This window comes from Equus quagga, chromosome 8, assembly GCF_021613505.1.
Source record: "Equus quagga isolate Etosha38 chromosome 8, UCLA_HA_Equagga_1.0, whole genome shotgun sequence".
NCBI lineage: Eukaryota > Metazoa > Chordata > Mammalia > Perissodactyla > Equidae > Equus > Equus quagga.
The window spans coordinates 99148148-99169453 of record NC_060274.1 but is presented as its reverse complement, the minus strand read 5'-3'; the positions used below and the strand labels follow the sequence as shown (position 1 = coordinate 99169453).

At 40.2% G+C, this 21306-nt stretch overlaps 1 protein-coding gene across 1 annotated transcript in view; it reads left to right on the top strand.

The window, feature by feature from the left end:
* Positions 1 to 14523: 14523 nt before the first annotated feature.
* The window catches only part of WNT2 (Wnt family member 2), a 45687-nt gene continuing 38904 nt past the window's right edge, over positions 14524 to 21306 (top strand). The window contains exons 1-2 of the mRNA XM_046669093.1: positions 14524 to 14808; positions 16913 to 17139. Coding sequence (XP_046525049.1) covers positions 14726 to 14808; positions 16913 to 17139 — 310 coding nt within the window. The 5' untranslated portion in view covers positions 14524 to 14725. The remainder of the gene's footprint in view (positions 14809 to 16912; positions 17140 to 21306) is intronic.

Sequence of the window (21306 nt, the reverse complement as noted above, 5' to 3'; positions counted from 1 at the left end):
ATACACAAAAGATAAAGAGAAATGAATCTAAGCATATCACTACAGAAAATCAACATCACAAAGGAAAAGAGCAAGATAAGAAGGAAGGAACAAAGGAATTTCAAAACAACCAGAAAACAATTTAAAAAATGGCAATAAGTACATACCTATCAATAATTATTTTTGATGTAAATAAATTAAATTTTCCAATCAAATGAAAGTGGCTGAATTGATGAAAAAAAAAGACCCAACTATATGCTGTCTAAAAGACACTCACTTTAGGGCTGGCCCAGTGGTGCAGCAGTTAAGTGTGCACGTTCTGCTTTGGCAGCCCAGGGTTCGCCAGTTTGGATCCCAGGTGTGGACATGGCACCGCGTGGCAAGCCATGCTGTGGTAGGCGTCCCACATATAAAGTAGAGGAAGATGGGCACGGATGTTAGCTCAGGGCCAGTCTTCCTGAGAAAAAAAGAGGATTGGCAGATGTTAGCTCAGGGCTAATCTTCCTCGGGAAAAAAAAAGAGACACTCACTTTAGCTTTAAGGATACACACCAACTGAAACTGAAGGGATGGAAAAAGATATTCCATGCAAGTGGAAAACAAAAGAAAGCTGAGTAGGTTATATCAGACAAAATAGATTTTAAGACAAAGACTGTAATAAGAGACAAAGAAAGCCATTATATAATGATAAAGGAGTCAATCCAATAGGATATAACATTTGTAAATATTTATCCACCCAAAAGAGGAGCACCTACATGTATAAAGCAAATATTAACAGACCTAAAGGGAGAAATAGCAATAAAATAATAGTAGGATAGCCTGCTTAAATAGCCCGCTTTCATCAGTGGGCAGATCATCTAGACAAAATCAATAAGGAAACATTGGACTTAAATGGCACGTTAGACCAGATGGACTTAATAGACATTCACGGAACACTCCATCCAAAAGCAACAGAATACACATTCTTCTCCAGCACACATGGAATATTCTCCAGGATAGATCATATGTTAGGCCACAAAACAAGCCTTAATAAATTTAAGAAGATTAAAATCATATCAAGCATCTTTTCTGACCACAATGGTATGAAAGAAGAAATCAATTACAAGAAGAAAACTGGAAAGTCCACAAATATGCGGAGATTAAACATCATTCTACTGAACAACTGATGGGTCAAAGAAGAGATCAAAAGAGAAATAAAAAATATATTGAGACGAATGAAAATGGAACTGCAATATAACAAAACTTAAACTTATGGGATGTAGCAAAAGCAGTTGTAAGAGAAGTTTCTAGTGATAAACATCTACATTAAGGAACCAGAATAATCTCAAACTAACTTTACACTTCAAGGAACTAGAAAAAGAACAAACTAAGACCAAAGTAAGTAGAAGGAAGGAAAAAACAAAGATCAGAGTGGAAATAAAATAGAGACTAAAAACACATTTGAAAGATCAATGAAACTAAGAGCTGGTTTTCTGAAAAGATAAAATAGACAAACCTTTATCTAGACTCACCAAGAAAAAATGAGATAGACTCAAAATCAGAAGTGAAAGAGGAGACACTACAACTGATTCCACAGAAATACAAAGGGTCATAAGAGACTACTATGAACAATTATATGCCAACAAATTGTACAACCTAGATGAAATGGATAAATTCCTAGAAACATACAACCTACCAAGATTGAATCATGAAGAAATAGAGAATCTGAACAGAACTATTACTAATAAGGGATTGAATCAGTTATCAAAAAACCTTCCAACAAACAAAAGTCAGGACCAGATGACTTCACTAGTAAATTCTGCCAAACATTTAAGGAAGAATTAATACCAATCCTTCTCAAATTCTTCCAAAAATTGGAAGAGGAGGGAACATTTCCAAACTCACTTTACAAGGCCAGCATTACTGTGATACCAAAACTACACAAGGACATTATAAGAAAAAAAATTACAGGCCAATATCCCTGATGAACATAGATGCAAATATCCTTAACAAAATATTAGCTATCCGAATTCAACAATACCTTAAAAGGATCATACACTATGATCAAACGGGATCTATTCTAGGGATGCAAGGAAGTTTCAACACCCACAAAGCAATCAGTGTGATACACTATGTTAACAGAATGAAGGATAAAAATCATCTCAATAGATGGAGAAGCAGCATTTGACAAAATTCAACATCTATTGCTGATAAAATCTCTCAAACAAAGAGGGTATATAGGGGATGTACTGCAACACAATAAAGACAGTGTATGACAAGCCCACAGTTACCATTGCACTCAATGGTGGAAAAATGAAAGCTTTTCCTCTAAGATCAGAAATAAGGATGCCCACTCTTCCCACTTTTATTCAGCTTTGTACTGGAAGTTCTAGCCAGAGCAATTAGGCAAGAAAAAAAATAAAAGCCATCCAAATCAGAAAGGAAGTAAAATTGTCTCTACTTGCAGATGACATGATAATATATATATAAAACCCTAAAGACTTCACCCAAAAAGTGTTAGAACTAGTAAATGAATTGATAAATTAAGAACTAATAAATAAACTTATAGGATAAAAAATCAATATACTAAAGTCAATTGCATTTCTATACACTAATAATGAACTAGCAGAAGTAAAAATTAATAAAACCCATTTACAATTGCATCAAAAAGAATGAAATACCTAGGAATAAATTTATCCAAGGAGGTGAAAGACCTGTACACTACAAACTATAATACATTCATGAAAGAAACTGAAGAAGACACAAATAAAAGGAAAGATATTCCATGCTCATGAATTGGAAGAATTAATATTGTTAAAATGCCCATACTACTGAAAGAAATCTACAGATTTAAGGCAATCTGTATAAAAATTCTAATGACATTGTTCACAGGAATAGAACAAACAATCCTAACATTCCTATGGAATCACAAAAGACTCCAAAAAGCCAAAGCAATCTTGAGAAAGAAGAACGGAACTGGAGGCATCACACTTTCTGATTCCAAGATAACTACAAAGCTATAGGAATCAAAAAAGAGTGGTCTTGGCAAAAACCAGACACACTGATCAGTGGAACAGAATAGAGATCCTAGAAATAAACCTATGCATATGTGGTCAATTAATTTACAACAAAGGAGCCAAGAATATACAATGGGGAAAGGAGAATCTCTTCAATAAATGTTGGGAAAACTGGACAGCCACATGCAAAAAGAAGGAAACTGGATCACTATTTACACCATTCACTAAAATTAACTTGGTCTTGGTAATGAGATTTTGGATCTGACACCAAAAGCAAAGCAACAAAAGCAAAAATAAAGAAATGGTATTACATCAAACCAAAAGATTCTGTACAATAAAGAAAACCATGAACAGTGAAAAGACAACTTATGCAATGAGAGAAAATATTTGCAATCGTTTATGTGATAAGTGGTTATATCCAAAATATATAAAGAACTCATAGAACTAAATACAGCAGTAACAAAAAATCTGAATAATAAATGGGCAAAGTGCCTGAATAGACATTTTTCCAAAGAAGACATACAAATGGGCAACAGGTCCATGGAAAGGTGTTCAACATCACTAATCATCAGGAAAATACAAATTAAAACCACAATGAGATATCATCTCCTACCTGTTAGAATAGCTGTTATCAAAAAGACAAGAATAACAGGTGTTGGTGAGGATGTGAAGAAAAGGAACCCTTTTGGGTATGAAGGTTCCTCACAAAACTGAAAGTAGAACTACTGTATGATCTAGCAATTCTTCTTCTGGACATTTATCCAAAGGAAATAAAATCACTATCTTGAAACAATATATGCATCCCTATGTTCATTGCAACATTATTCACAATAGCCAAGACATGGAAACAACTAAGTGTCCAACAGCAGATGAATGGACAAAGAATACACACACACACACACACATACATACACACAATGGAATATTATTCAGCTATATAAAAGAAGGAAATACTACCTTTTGTGACAACGTGGATGGACTTTGAAGGTATTATGCTAAGTGAAATAAGTTAGAGAAAGACAAATACTGTATGATCATATATATGTGGAATCTAAAAACCAACTCATAGATACAGAGAACAGACTGGCAGTTGCCCGAGGCAGTGGGGCGGGAGTAGGGGTGGGGGGTGGAGGTGGTCAAATGGTATAAATTCCCAGTTATAAAATAAATAAGTCCTGGAGATGTAATATACAGCATGGTGACTATCGTTAATGATACTGTATTGTATATTTGAAAGTTGCTAATACAGTAGATCTTAACAGTTCTCATCACAAGAAAGAAAAACAATTTGTAACTATGTGTGGTGATGGATGTTAACTAAACTTATTGTGGTAATTATTTCATAATATATAGTATATAAAATCATTATGTTGTATACCTAAAAATAATACAATGTTGTATGTCAATTTTATCTCAATTTTTAAAAAGCAGTAATTTTGGGGATCGTTTGTTATGCAGCAATAGATAACTGGAAAAGTTTACTTATTGTATTATTTCTTTAGTGGCTAACCTAGAGATTTTATGTATTCTTGACTTAGAATATATATTAAATATGGTTTCATAATCATTTTTAATTAGTTCAAAATATTTTCTAATATTCCTTGAGACTTCTTCTTTGACCCATAGATAATTTAGAGATATGTTGCTTAATTTCCAAAGGTTTGGAGATTTCCTTGATTTCTTTCTCTTACTGATTTTCCATTTAATTTCATTATGATCAGGGAACATACTTTGTATGATTTCAATTCTTTTAGTTTGTTAAGGTTTGTTTTATTTCACAGCATATGATCTATCTTAGTGAATGTTCACTGGAAAAGAGTGTATATTTTGCTGTTGCAGAGGGATATATTCTATAAATGTCAACTAAATTCAGCTGGTTGATGGTGTTGTTGAGTTCTGTAGCTTGCTGGTTTTCTGTCTACTCATTCTGTCAACTACTGAGAGTGCGGACATCTCCAACTATAATCATATATTTGTCTTTTTTCTTTCAGTTCTGTCCATTTTTCCTTCATGTATTTTGAAAGTCTGTTGTTTGGTGCATACACATTTAGGATTGTATTTCTTGGTGAATTGACCCTTTCATCATTATGTCGTGTCTCTAATTATCTCAGGAAAATTTTCTTGCTCAGATATGTACTTTGATATTGATCTATCTACTTCAGCTTTCTTTTCTTTTTTTTTTTTTAGGAAGATTAGCCCTGATCTAACATCCACTACCAATCCTCCTCTTTTTGCTGAGGAAGATGGGCCCTGAGCTAACATCCATGCCCATCTTCCTCTACTTTATATGTGGGACGCCTGCCACAGCATGACTTGACAAGTGGTGTGTAGGTCTGCACCAGTGAACCCCGGGCCACCAAAGTGGAACATACAAACTGAACTGCTGCACCACTGGGCTGGCCCCTGCTTCAGCTTTCTTCTAATTAGACTTTGCATGAATTATCTTTTTCTATCCTTCTGCTTTTTGCCTAGCTATATTATTATATTTGAAGTGAGTTTCTTGTAGACAGCATGTAATTGAGTCTTGTGTTTTTATTCATGCAATCTTTTAAAATTTTTTATGCTTGAACCATATATATTTTATATAATTATTGATATGTTTTGATTTATGTCTACCATTTAATTATACTTTTCCTGTTTATTCTGTTTTTCATTCCTCTGGTTCCCCTTTCCTGCCTTTTTTTGGATTATTTGAACATTTCTAATTTACTATGTTTTTTGTTACATCTCTTTGTACAGTTTTAGTGTTTGTTATAGGAATTATGTTATATATACAAAACTTTTTACAGTGTACTTAGAATCAACATTTTATAACTTTAAGTGGAATGTAGAAGGTTATCACCATGTAAGTGCCTTTCCCCACCCCACTTGATGCTGTAGTTTGTGTACTACCTCTACATATCATGAAAACACCATCAGACAGTGTTACAAGTTTTGCCTTCAACCATCAAACATATTTTAAATAACTGGAGAGAAGTGAAAGTTTACAGTATTTACCCAGATATTTACCATTTCTCTTGCCTTTCCTTCATTCCAGATTTTCCAAGTTACCTTCTTGTATCATTTCCCTTTTGTCTTAAGAACTTCCCTTAGCATTTGTTTTAGAACAGGTCCAGTGACAATGAATTCTCTTTGTCTCCCTTCATCTGAGAGTGTCTTTATTTTACTTTCATTCATGAAAGATATTTTCACTGCATATAGAATTCTGGACTGAGGGTTCTATTCTTTCAGAGCTTAAAAAAAATATTTCATTCCCTTCTGCTTTCATAATTTCTGGCAAGAAATCTACAGTCATTCAAATCATCATCCCCTGTAAGTAACGCATCCTCTGTCTCTGTCAGCTTATAAGATTTGGTCTTTGCCTTTAGCTTTCAGCAATTTTTTATGATGGGTCTTGACATGCATTTCTTTGGGTTTATCCTATTTGGGATTTGCTGAACTTTTACAGTCTCTAAGTTTATGCCTTTGACAAAATTTAGGCATTATTTCTGCAAATATTTTTTGCTGCAATGGACTGTTTCTCATCTCCTTCTAGGATCCCGTGATGCAATGTTACATCTTGTGGAATTCTTCCAGAGATCCCTGAGGCTTTGTTCATTTCCTTTCAATCTTTTTGTTTCTTCTGTTGTTAGGGTTAGATAATTTCTCTTTATCTCTCTTCAGATTCACTCACACTTTCCTCTGTCATCTCCATTTTGATATTGGCCTGATCCAGTGAGACGGATATGATGGATATTTCACCATCTCACTATAAAAGATAGTGAGTACATTTTTCAGTTCTATAACTATGTGGTTCCTCTTTCCATTTTGTGTTTCTTTGCTGTTATTTTCTATTGTGCGTTTGTTTCAAAAATATTCATCCTTCTTTGAATATTTTTATAATAGCTGCTTTAAAAGTTTTTGATAATTTCAACATCTATGCCATCTAGGAATTAGTGTTCCTAGATTGTCTTTTCCCATTTGAGTTAGAATTTTCCTGGTTCTTTGTATGCCAAGTAATTTTGATTGTATCCTGAACATTTTGAATATAATTTTAAGAGACTCTAGGTGTTGTTTAAATCCTATGGAGAATGTTGATATTCTTGTTTTAGCGTATAATCAACCCGGTTGGGTTCAGGACAAAATTCTGACCAGCTTTCTTGGGTTCTTGTTCTAATATTATTTCAGTTTTCAAAGCCTTTGTAGTGTTATTCATGCCTCCCTCACATATCTAAAACCGAGTGGTTTGTCTGGGACCTGGGAGGTGGTCTCTCCCGTAGTTCTTTTCTCAAAGTCTTTGGTGTGATCTTTAGAGTCAGATCCACACGTGCACAGCTTGGGAGGTAAACTCAGGAGTTCACATATAATTTTATGGGATCATTTTCCCAATTTTTTCATTCTCCAAGACTTTCCAAGTATTTTATGGCTCTCAAGGACTCCCCTGTTTGGTCCTCTAGCCAGATACTGTGGCTTTAGTTATCTCACTTTCCCATACACTTCCTGTGACTGCACTCATGTTTGGAACCACACAGCAGAAGAGAAAGAGAAAGAAAGAAAAAAGCAATGGAAGTTCATCCCACCTTCTTGGTACCAGAGTTCCTCTGTTTGGAGAGGAATTTTCCTATCTCTATCTTGTAGGCACATGTAGGCTCTTACTGCTGTCCTTGTCACTACTGCCAACATTAACACAGTACTTCCCAGGGGTCTGAGGTGTGAGAGAAACGGAGTAGAGATGCTGCAGGGATTTCTCACACTCTCTCTGAGTATGTTAAGAGTCCATTTTGTGTTCCTTGAATGCAAACTAGAGAACTTCTCTGGAGAATTTTCCTGTAGGTCTCTCTGTCCATGCAAGGTTTCCACTTCAAGGTTTTGGCTGCCTTGGGTCCAGGCTGCAGGATGCCACAGAGAATAAAATAAGAAACTCATCATCATTGTGTAGTATCTGAAATTTCAGTCTTCCTCAGTCCATCTGCTACCACTTTACTTTTCAGAGTCCTCAAACTGCTTCTCCATGCATTCTTTCCAACTTGTATAGCTGTATTCAGTCAGAGAGACAGGATAGAATATACTTATTCCATTTCACCTGGAATCAGAGTCCCCTCCTGCTTTTTGTCCTGGTGATTTCATATATTTTCCTTCTACATGTTTTAAACCTCACAAGATATTGTAATTGTTGTTCTAACATTCAATATTATTTTTTCCCACAAATTTACCCTTCCCACTGTTCATTCTTTCCTGCAATTCTATAATACCATCTGGTATAATTTTCCTTCAGCCTAAAGAACTGGCTTGATACTTATTTTCTCAACTTTCGTTTGAAAGTATCTTTATTTCTGTCTTCATTTTTGAAGCATCTTTACAATGATTACAGAATTCCAGTTTGGCAGTCCCCCCACAGCCCCCCCTTTTAAAAGGTGTCATTCTACTGCCTTCTGATTTCAATAGTTTCTGTTGAAAGGTCGGCCATATCTTATGGTTTCTCTCATGAAGATATTGTGTCTGTTGTTTTGTGCAGCTTTAATATTTTTTCCATATCTCTGTCAGCAATTCACTGTGATGTGCCTAAGTATGGTTTTCCCTTTATTTATTCTTCATCAAGTTTGTAGAGTTCTTGAATATGTGGTTTGATTTCTTTGACCATTTTGGAAAATTCTCAGTTGGAAATATTTCTTTAGTCTTATTCTCTCTCTCCTCTTCTTCTAGATCTCAAATTACAACTAGGTTAGACATTTCCACTCTATATCTCTAATTTTATTTTCTGTATTTTATATCCTTTTAATTCTCTCTGTGCATTAATCTGGATACTTTTTATTGACCTCTTTTCTACTTTACTAGTCCATGTGTGCTTATAGATAGTTCCTCAACCCATCCATCTAATTCTTAATTTCAGTCATAGCTCCCCTTCTCCTCCCTCAGTTCTAGGATTTTTATTTAGGTCTTCCAAATGGGTTCCAGTTCTCAGCTGAAATTATCTGTTATCTTTTGAACTTTAAACTTTTAATTATTTTAGAGTCCTTCTCAGATAAATCAAAATTCTAAATTACTTGTGGGTCTACTTCTATTTTCTGTTGATTTGCTTGGTAGGTTTTTGTTTTTTGTAATGTTTAGATTTGATGCTGGATATAATGGATGAAAATTTGTAGAGACACTGAATGATATTATCTTCCTCCAAGGAGAGTTGAGTTTTCTTTTGGCTTGTAAATAGAGTACCCTGGGCTCACTTTGATCCTGTTAAGAGTTAGTTTTAGACTTTCTTGGGGCTGTTCTGTTTCAGTTTTCCCTTACTCATGAAGTGTTATTCCTTATTCCCAAAATAAGAGGAAGGAGAAGAAACAAAAGAAGAGCTCCTCTTTCAATTTTGAAAGGTATTTTCACTGATTATAGAATTCTGTGTGGACGATTTTTTCTTTCAGCATTTTAAAGGTGTTGCTCCATTGTCTTAGGACTTCCATTATTGCTACTGAAAAGTCAGTTGTAATTCATATTCTTGTTACCCTGTTTTTAATGTATCTTTTCCCTCTGGCTACTTTAAAGATTTTTCTCCTCATCTTTGGTTTTAAACAGTTTGATCATGATGTATACAGGTGTGATATGCTTTGTATTCATTCTGCTTGGGGTTTTCTGACCTTCTTGGGTCTGTAAATTAATGTGTTCTATCTTATTTGACAAATTTGGTGCAGTATTTATTCAAATATTTTTGGGTCCCAATTTCTCTCTCCTTTCCTTCTAGAACTCCACTTGCACATATATTAGACTGTTTGGTGTTGTTCCACAGATAGCTGAGGTAAAATTTATTTAATTTTCAATATTCTTTCTCTCTGTTCTTCAGATTAGATGTCCTCTATCTTTAAATTCATTGTCCCTTTCTCCTGACAAATCCATTCCATTGTTATGCCCATTCAGTAAATTTTTCATTTCAGACTTTGTACCTTTTGGTTCTAGATTTTCAATTATTTCTTTTTCTTTTTTCTGAGGAAGATTCACACTGAGCTAACATCTGTTGCCAATCTTCCTCTTTTTATATATGGGCTGCTGCCACAGCATGGCCACTGACAAGTGGTGTAGGTCCACACCTGGGAACCAAACCCAGGCTGCCGAAGTAGAGCATGCAAAACTTAACCACTAGGCCACCAGGGCTGGCCCTCCAGTTATACCTTACAACTTTGATTTCTCTACTGAGATTCTCCATCTATTTGTTCATTGTGACCATATTTTCCGTTAAATACTTGAACGTAATTATAAGAGCTACTTTAAAATTTCTTTCCTGCCAGTTTCTACATCTGAGTCATCACAGAGTCAATTTCTTTGACTACTTTCTCTCTAGTATGGGTCACATTTTTCTGGTTTTTCACTTGCCTATTTTTTATTGTATGCTTGACACTCTAAATGATACAATGTTATCTTTCTTTAATGAGTGTTGATTTTATTCTTATAAATTCCCCTTGGCCTGTCTGGTTTGTTTTTATTCTTTGTTAGAGCATGTGATAGGGGAAACAAAATTTTGAATTTTGTCCTACAACATGCTTTTGCACTAAAGCATGACCCTTACTTTAAAGGGGTGGCCTTTCTAGCATCTCAAGTGAATGCCTGAAATGCTTAATGAGGTCTCTCCACCCCATTGAGCTGGAACTCCAGTGTCTCTCAACACTGCATGACATGAGGATGGCAATCTCTGCTAGGCCTTGTAGAGTCTTGTCTTGTCTATATTAAGTCCAGCTCTTGGCCAAGGACCCGAAGTGAATCTCCATGTAGACTTTTGGGGTCCCCTTTTTCACAGCTACCTATTTTTAGGTATGCTACCCTGCCAATTTCAGCTGCCTCAACAGCCCAAAACTCCAGTCTGTCCCTCCTTAATTAATTGAGACTACTGCTTTGCTTGGGTTCCACTTCCTTGCACCACAGAAAAAAGTGCCCTTCAGCAGCAAAACCGGGACGAGTATGGGATAGTTTTAGAGCACACCTCATATGTCTCTTGTCTCTCAAAGATCACAGCTATGTGCTGCCTATTATCCAGTGCCTGAAAAGATTTGCCTCATATAGTTTTGTCCAGTCTTAGAGTTGTTTTTTCACTAGGAGAACAAGATAAGTACCTGTTACTCTCTCATGGCTGGAAGCAAGTCTTTGGTGCACATGAATTTAATTGCACACTGAGATTTAAAGCACTGATATTAGAACTTTTCCTAAAAGCAGTTTCTGACAAAGAATTAGTGTGTGTGCTTCATAAAAATTTTAGGAGTGACTAAAAGGGAAAGGGGGCAATGAAAAGCTTTTAAGAGCATTGAAAACAAACTTCAAATTTCAAAGTTAACCTATGTTGTTATGTATATGATACTCTTTAGTTACATACACTTAGCATGTAAAAAAGTTTTAATGATGTATATTCTATGTTGTTTGATATGTAATCTATGTTGTTATGTATATGATACTCAGAGATTTAGAAAGAAAAAAAATATCTTTTTTTTCTTTCCCATCCTTGATCTGTCCTGTTAATACATAGTGTTCTCTCTTAAGGTCACTGAATCTAAACTGGAGATGCTGGACCTTTGAATCATTGGTTAGTGAGTAGCTAAACTAAGAGTCATTGCCTTAGGAAGAAGCCAGTTCAGACTGAAAGACAAATGACTATTTGGTCGAAGAAGTAACTCTCCATTTTTAAAGGGTGGAGATGGTTTGGTAGTAAATTAGTTCTCTCTCTGCCCTGGGAGATTAGACAAACAATGGATCTAACTAAGAAAATAGACTGACTCATTTGGCTACAATGCTATACTGAAGTTACAAGCAAACTAACAGTAATCTCCAGAAAGAGAATTGGGTTCTGTATACTGTAAATGAGTTTTACAGTCAATTCTGAGATTTCTCATTGAATAAACCAAAAATGAGACATTAAATTCATAGATCTAAAGGCACTCTGAAGCCTTTTCCTTACCTCATCATCTGCTATATAGCAAGGCTGAAGTCATATGCAATTTACTTCATTATTTATTAACCCTTCTTTAGAATGGTAGTTTTTATTGCAAGAGAAGTGACATTTGCAATAACTTTCTTCCCTCCTAATTTTCTTGAGCATTTCCCAACTTCTTCTAGTAGTGAACTTCAAAGTGAAGGGCCCATCAAGAGAACAGGTACAGATGAGGAGGGAGGAAAGTCAGACCTGTTGGGCAGGAAGAGAAGTTGCACAGACTAATAATGGGTCATAAGTGAACAAGGGTGGAGAATGTGAGGGAAATGGAATCACAGATCTGGAAGAGACAAGTCATCTGGTCCAGACTCTAGACAGGTCAGGAAGGGGTGTTTGGGTGGGTCTTTTTTCACATCTGGATTTAGCTTCTCTTGAACTTTTTCAGCCTTTTGCCTTTCACCAAGACTCTGCAAGTCATGTGGTACTTCTTTTCCTGCCCCAGGATGAAGTCCTTTGGAGTGGATTTAATTAGTTTTGGGGATGGTCTGTTCTTTTTCCAGGAGGTCTGTTTCAGGTTTAGGTCATTCCATTGGCCTCACCAGCAACTGAAGGGCAGATCTCCTGGCCACTCAGTAATCCCCTGGGTGGAGAGGAAGGGCCTCTAAGCTGACGGTCGTGCTCCATATTTGTAACTCCCCTTAGCTGTGAGGACATGATGTGCTGAGGTGGGTGGAACTTTGAGTTGAGGAGTTTTTTAGGTAGTTTCAGGTCTCACTGTCCATGAGAGAAAAACACACAACTGCCTACCTTTCCCAACACACACATCTATACCCCTACATTATTCACTAGTAGAAGTGAAATTTTGGCAACTTATGGTTCCTCTGGGGCCACTAACCTCTTCTACATGTCCCAAGTGTCTGGATTTACTGTAAGAAACTGTGCACAAAGGAGGGCGGAAGTAAATTTTAGTTTATTCTGCTTCATCCTGGGAAGAGGTTTAGAAGCATAAGCATAGAGGTAAATGAGATATTTGTTGCTGTTTGGTGCCTATCACATCACCCCCCCCCCCCCCCCCCCCCCCCCCCCCCCGCCTCCCGCGCCACCAGCGTGTGCACATACTGCGAGCAGAAACGCACCCCCCACACATCCCGCGCCCTCCCTCACGACCGGCACAGACTGACCAGAACTTCCCCTGGGTCGCGGCCCAGCGATACGAGCGGCCCTGGCGCAGAGCCCTGCTCTTCCCGAGTCGTGGGTGGCGCGGTGCTTGTTTCCCTCCCCTCCCTTTCCGGACCCAAACGGGGATGTATCTGGGTCAGCCTGGGAGGGGCCGGACCTGCCAGGGACCGGCGGGGTGGGGGTGGGGGTGAAGGGAAAGGGGCTGGCGATGACAGCATCTTTCAGGTTTTTGGCGTTTCTAAGCTTCGCCCCGTCCAGCCTCTCACCGCGCTCGCACCCGGCGAGGGTTGATGCTCAGCCAGTCCAGGCCGTAGGAGTGGGTGTGGGGAGAGCGGGTCCTTCCTATCTGGACCACCACCCCTCCACTCACTTCGAACAGTGCGGCGCCCACCCCCACCCCCACCCCCACCCGCAGCCCCGCTCCGACACACACACACACACACACACACACACACACACAATCCCGGTTCCCCAAGGCACGCTCCCGGGGCGGGCTGCGGGTCCCTCCGCCCCAGGAAAAGAGCAATGGAACAGTTCACGGCCGCCGCGAGTTCCTGGTCTTCCTTCCTTTCCGGTGATAAACGGCGGGGCTACAAGCCAGTTGCTGCTCAAGATACTCCACCCGCGGGCCGAGACTCTCTCTCTCTCGGCTTTGCGGGGGCCCAGATCCAGCATCAAGGGTCCGTTTACCTCCGCAAGGCGCAAAGGCTGAGCGCCGGGGCGGCGGGAGGCGAGACCAGTGCTGGGGCGCAGATCCCCCGGCGGGCTCCTCGCTGCCTCGGTTCCTCCTACGTGACCTTTGGCGCTCCACAGCGCATCTTCCCCGGACGCTTTGGCCGAGGACGGCTAGGGTGAGGTCCGGAGGGTCTTGGACCCTCCTGGCTCCCCTCCCTGAGAGCTCTGTGTATAAGCCCAGCACCAAGGAATCAAGGCCATAGGTCTTCATTGCCCTGAGGCCTGGCTCCTCCCTCCCCAACCTTTCCCTGCGCAGATTCGGCAGCCCCAAATTTACAAATGCTCGCTCTTCCTCTCGGAGTTAGGGAGAGAAGCGGAGCAATGAGTTGAAAATCATCTCTAGATTCTTGCATCTTCTCCTTCATTTCCCCACATTGCACGCTCAGGGTCTTCTGTTTAACAGAGGGTCGCCTTGACTATCTGAAACGCGCGGTCCTGTGGGCAGAGCCTACTGATGCTCTTTGGCTGGGAGCTTCCCGAAAGGTGCCTGCCTCCGCGGGTGCTCGAGGCCACGCAGAGGTGTTCTTCCTTCCCTGCTTTACCTCACCCGCAGACATCTCTTGCCATCATTTCATCCACCCTCGTATAAAAACCCGCGCCCCCCCCCCACACCTCGTCCCCGCGCAGCGCCCCCTCCCTCGGCTGCGCCCAGGCGGCGAGCTGAACGGACAGGGGCGCGCGGGAGGTGCGCAGAGCTCTCCTGCTGCCCGCGCTCACCGCGCCTGGGGAATTGGGCTGTGGGCGAGGCGGCTCGGGCTGGCCTTTATCGCTCGCCCCGCTGGTCGTTTGAAACTTTATCAGCGAGTCTCGCCACTCGCCGCAGACGCGGGCGGGGGGCGGGGGCGCGGCGAGGCGCCGGCTGCCGTGACGAGGCGCTCCCGGCGCTGAGCGCTTCTGCTCCGGGCACGCATGGCGCCCGCACACGGAGTCTGACCTGATGCGGACGCAAGGGGGTTAATATGAACGCCCCTCTCGGTGGAATCTGGCTCTGGCTCCCTCTGCTCTTGACCTGGCTCACCCCTGAGGTCAGCTCTTCATGGTGGTAAGTCCACGCACACGGGCGCGGGGGAATTTTGGAGATGGGTGTGGGGACCGCGCTGGCCACATAGAGCGTTCCCGGCGGCGCTTCCCCGCGGCCGCAGCAGTCGTGGATTCGGGCCCAAACCCCGGCTACTACCCTCTCATCGCCCCATCCCGAGCCCCTTCGCTTTTCCTCGGGTGTCTATTCCAGCTTTGACAACTCCAAAAAAACCCCACATTACCCCTCACATGAGAGCTCAGATGTCTGGTTTATTTGGATCCAGCTGAGCGACAGCAAAATCAGCCAATTTCTTATCCCGTTGAGAGACGCGCTAGCCGGGTCTCTAGCTCTCTAGCACAGACGTGTCTGTGTGTGTGTGCGCGTGTGCTTGTGTGTGTGAGGGAATTCACCTTGAAAACTACAACCGTCTCCTCCACCCCCCCCCCCGTTCCCTCCCCCCAAAAAACTGCCTCAAGATAACTGTCGGGCCAATTCAGGCAGCCAGGAGCAGTAGAACCCAAAGCATGTGATTTTCCATTATTTCTCGTCCTTCCACATTCCTAATGCTTCACCCCAGTGGGGCGGAAGAACATTTTGCTGCCTCCAGGTAGCGACTACAGCCTTAATGCGAAGCTCCAGATCCCAGGGGCTCTAAGATGTTACCCTGTTCAAAACCAGTCACTCCAGAGTAACGTTGCTATGTCCTTTGGACGTCGATCTGCAGTTCATTTTGCTTGGTGAAGGAACGTTGATAGTAACAGGTCTTATCGTTAAAAGTTCAAAAGAGAGATTCCTCTCCACCCAGCAACTCTTCTCCGTCTCCCGACCTCCTGATCTTGAAAAGAGTTGGAGTTGAGAGCTCTGTACCTTGTACCTAAAAATTTGCAACACGTGTTAAAATACTGATTCAAAAAGACCTGTTATCGTGGGCTTTTTAAAGAATCCAGCAAAAGTAAGGAGTCTCAGCCAAATGAAAGACTAGAGCAGGGAACTTTAGGAAGATACTGGAGCTCTTCAAAAGAGCAAGGCAAAGCGTTGATGGGAAGAGGGGTTCAATCCTTCTAAGCCGCTTTGAACAGGAAGGCGTTTAAGCCTTGACATTGCTGACACAGGATCAAAGATTGATTTATCAGAGTGACCATTTTTCAATAAAATGACTATTTCTGTTTCCATGGGTGTATAAACATTATTTATTGCCCAGGCTTTTTGTCACATTGTCTCTCAGCTGTCATTTAAATATATTTTTTGGAAGTCACAGCTGTAACGATTTTATGATCATATAAAATAATGAAAATACAAGAAAAAGACATTCTCCTTGTTTGATCGCTTCAAAAGACACCTATGGCAGCTTGGGTTATATAAAAGGTACCTTTCTAAACATTTCACAACTAATAGAGAACATCTGGGTAGAGATGATGATGTAATTTTTTGTTAAAGTTTCTTTTCAAAAGTACTTTATGGAGCTATAACACTGTTTGATTCTTCCAAACATTTAGTGTCCTTAATAACAATAGAATTTTTTCCAAAGGTTCTCTATAAAAGCCAAAAAGAGCTGAAAAATGGAAATATTTAAAAGATTCTTTGGTAAGGAAAGAACAGCTTGTCTGTGAGGAGATACCATCAGATACCAACAGGTGTTGATTAGACAGATACAGACAGTTTCTTAAGACACTTAAACATTAGGTCAAATAAATGGGAGCGAGAAGCTTCTAAAGGTCAAGCCGAAGCCAAGTCCAGACACATTGTGTCACTGAGATCAGAGCCTTCTTGGGAAAAGTCTTCGAGTCACTCTTCCCAAAACATGTTGCCCCTCCCCCTTGTTCCATCCCCTGACTGCAGACCTTGCCTCTGCCACCCTGGCCAGAGCATCCTCTGGTGGCTCTGGCTTCATGTCCAAGAGACAGTGATTACTCCATTTAGGGGTAGCTTCTACTAGGTCACTCACCAGGCCTGTCATACCACTTCTCCACTGGACTAAAATTAAATAACCTTTGCTTTCTAATATCCCAAAAAGAATAAGGAATTCATCTTTGAAACGTATTTTGAACTCTTCGGTCTCCCCGGATTCACGGCAGCAGGGCCCCGCTGTTTCTGCTGTCCTCACCTCTGTGCTGGCTCTTCCCAGGTACATGAGAGCTACAGGCGGGGCCTCCAGGGTGATGTGTGACAATGTGCCAGGTCTGGTGAGCCGCCAGCGGCAGCTGTGCCACCGACACCCAGACGTGATGCGTGCCATTGGCCTGGGCGTGGCCGAGTGGACAGCAGAGTGCCAACACCAGTTCCGCCAGCACCGCTGGAACTGCAACACCCTGGACAGGGATCACAGCCTCTTCGGCAGGGTCCTGCTCCGAAGTAAGTCTCCCACCTTCATGCAACTCCCCAGGCTCTCCCCTCACACACCACTCCTTACTGGGTCTTCAAAGTCTCTGCTCATCTTTTCTTGCATTTGATTCAGTCAGAAGCTTGTTCTCTTGGGTAGCATTGTCCCTGTTTTGTAGAAGAGGACTAGAGAAAATCAAAGAACTTGTCTAAAGTTTTACAGGAGGCCTGACATAGATTAGGATGTAGTGCCCCAGGCTGATGTCCTTTTACTCTTTGCTCTGTCCATTGTGTTGTGTCACAACTCTGCCTGTCCCTTCAGGTTCAGATTTTGTCCCTAGGAGAAAGGAGGAAACAGCCAGAGGGCTCTTTTGCCATTTTTTCACTCTTCTTTCTGGGACTTGAACTTAAAGAAGGATTTGAGCTGAAGATCAGGATGGAATGCCCAAATCTTTTATTAGCCAAAGATGCTCATTATTACGAAAACACAACGTAAGGGTTTATGAAGAAGCAGAGACAAATCTTTGTTCACCACTTTTGACCTTCCATTCAGCTACTCGGCCTTGGGTCACTGTGTATCTAAATTCAACATTTTTTTCAGTAGATTGTAAATTCTGTAAGGCAGGGACTAGCCTGTCTTCCTTGCACCTTGTTTGATACCTTGTATGTTGCAGGCACCATTCAGTCATTGAATGGTTGAACAAATGAATGGATGAACTCTTAGTGAGTACCTATTCCAGATACTTTTTTTTTTTTTTGAGGAAGATTAGCCTGGAGCTAACATCCGCCACCAATCCTCCTCTCTTTTTCTGCTGAGGAAGATTGGCCCTGAGTTAACATCCATGCCCATCTTCCTCTGCTTTATATGTGGGACGCCTGCCACAGCATGGCTTGACAAGTGGTGCATAGGTCCGCACCTGGGATCCAAACCGGTGAACCCGACCGCCAAAGCAGAGCGTGCGAACTTGACCACTCTGCCACCAGGCCAGGGTTTCCCAGTACATTTTAGGCAGGATTTTTATGGAGGGTAGGGGTGAAAACCAGGAATAGAACTTTTTGTCTTTGGGTTTTTTTTTTTTTTTTCACTTACAAGGAGCATCAAATATTATCTAATTACATAATAAACTTCTTAAAAGTTCTGAATATGGGAAGTGGCTCCCTAGCTGGTACACAATCAGAAAATTAACTGAAGATCAGATTTTCAAAAATATCCATCCCCTAACCTGGCATTCTTATCAACATTCTTCAAGAAGTAGCATGGCCCATTTGTTTCTGGGAAATCCGACTGAAAACGTAACAGGTTCTGTGCGAACACCAGAAACAGGAAACTTCACACTTGTTTTTTCCCACCTCCCCCCATTCCTAAGAAAATCATCCAGACTGTGCACTTGGTAATGCTTAACAGAGGGTGTTCCTATCATGTAATCATCACAGCCCTAGGGTTTTATGAGGCCAAATGCATAACTGAATGCTTCTAAAATCCCCCAAGGGCGTAGTACTCTCACTCTTAGTGTATCCCTAAAGTTAATTTACTGCGATATTCTGCAATTTAATTCTCCAGTTTGAGAACTATATTCTTCTGCATTCCTTTTGGAGTTTCGATATGACATCGCAAATTTTTGAAAGGTTAATAGTCAATTTCAGCTACATGGAATTTTAAGACTTCACCTAGATTAGCTCACCAGTGAATCAATTAAAGTGCTGGACCTTGTCACAGACAGTTTGCAAATATCTAGCACGAGAAATCTTTGGATGTATTATGTACAGGCTCTTGGTATTTAAAACGTATCAGGATTTTTCCTTTTCAAAGCGCTCACAACCATTTTCCAATGATTACAAATTAAGTGTACTTCTCATTTACAGAATGATCACTTCTAGATTCTGTCTATGGAAATCCATTAAGATGTCTCCAGAGTGAAAAAAAAAAAAAAAACCTTTAGATCACAAATCAAAGGAAGCAATTTTGACCACTGATCTTAAAGATAGTATATCTCCCAAAGCTGGGGATTCATTCATAAAATACTTTAAATCTTGGCAGTGTTTGTTTCTTCAGGACTGTAGAGTTGCTGAGAGAGAAAAGGTTAGAACTAGAGGAAGCTCAACTAGTTTGACTTTGGGCCTCAGGTAAAGAAGAGTTTCTAACTGGTACTTCCTTCAGAGCTCTTTCGGATCAAGCAGAATGCTTTGTCAAAGTACTCAGAACTTAAAACACTCATGCTACACAATTTCTTTCCATTCTTCACAGAAGGCCAGACTTCTTCCTGGACATTTATGTAAATTTCTGTGACTGTCAGTGATGATTTTGTGTTGCTTATGGGAGGGCTGAATTTGGCCTAAGGTGGCTACTCCTGGAAATAATCATGAAATTCCAATGAAGCTCTGCAAAGAGTTTTAAAATTAATTGCTTGGAGGGAAAATCACATCTTAGAGTTGTGAAGAACTATCCTTTGGATCCCTCAATGACCTTATAGATGAATAGGAAAGGCAAAGGGCAACACACTTACAGGGAGACCATAAAGTTACTAACATCTTCCATAGTTACAGAGAAATGGAGAACTTTTACCTCTTTTGCTTCAGAGAACTAGAGTGAGAACAATTTTTAGGAAGCTTTGTAATTCATTCACTCAACAGATTATGACCAGTCACAGGCAGAGAAACTTAGACAGAACTAGTAACCCCAAAAATATTCCTGTAAGAATGTACCTCCAGAATTCCAGAGTAAGCCTTAAAAAACAAAAAAGGTGACTAGGTCTCATACTTGTAAACGTAAAAATAAAAAAGGCAAGTATTTTAAAAGAGTTGAACAACCCATAACTTTCCAGAAAGCCTACTTCTAGTGTTTTGCCCTCCCAAGTAACAATCTGCCACCCCAAACAAAAACTGTGCCTATGCACTTGAGACATTGCTTGACTTATCTCAATCCAAAAATTAGAAAAACTTCAATAGTAACACATCAGGAAGTATAAATATCACCATTTATATTTGTATTTTGATTCATATTGTGATGGCTTTAAAAAGAATCAGTTTTTCTAAGAAGAGGCCCAAAATCAAAATTTGTTTTGTTACGAAGCCAACTCTTGAAATGTGCTACTATTTCACACATAGCATTTTCGTGATTCATCTAAGACACTTAACTGAAAACATCTTAAGGCCATATCTACATGATACCAGAACATCTGGAGGTAAATGAAAAGTCAATGTGCTAAATTTTTTATTTAAATAAATAAACAAACATCTAGCTATTTAGTCACGTGTTTGAATAATAAATGACTAGTATTTAGAAGGGCAATATTTTTGCTTTGGAAATTATTTATGAAATAGAGCAGATTTTAAGGGGTTTTTCTTCTTTCAGCCAACTAGTTAATGTAATTGTTTGCAGGTTATGCCAGAATGAATTCTGTGCCTAGACAATTTATTCCTCCATTACTTTCAAAAGACTGTCTGGTCTCTGACATTCTATCATCCACATCTTCCATACCTTTCCCCTAAAAGACCACCTCATAAAATTTCTCTTCTTTCTCCTTAAAAAATAAGACTAGTGCTAAATACCTTCATCATTTGGAAACTTTCCCCTATGTGATATCTCTCATTGTGGGCACTGAACTCCAAATCCCAAACCAGGCGTTAGCACATCGATGGGATAACTGTGGACAAGGTATTTTCCTAAACTGTAAAATGAGTAGAACAAAATTTTATTTATCTGAAAGCCACTACCTGAGATGAAGCCACATTGGCATCTATTAGTCATCATCTTTTATAAAACATCTCAATTCCACTTAGAAAACCTCTGATCCTTATAATATGATCTGGGACTCTTTAAAACAGCTCCCATGACCATCACATTTCTCTCTGGAGAGTGCTACCTGCTACCTATGGCAAATATTCATATAATTGATTTTACCTAACTACACGGCATGATTGATTCCTCTTTTGATGGTTAGCGGTTTCAGGGGAGATGTTTTTTGAAGGCTGAGGTAAGTGCCATATAATATGGTGTAGATATGTTTTCCTGATTTTTAATAATGAGACTAGCAGAGCAAATATTGCAAAGGACGTATAATAAATTTTAGCACTGAATGACAAACGGAAACAAGCAGGGCTTCGATGCGAAAAGGTGGTTTGTTCTCCCAGCTGTGTGGTTCAAAAAGTCACACTCGTCTTGACATATTGAATCACCAAATGGCTCTCCATTTTCTGCCT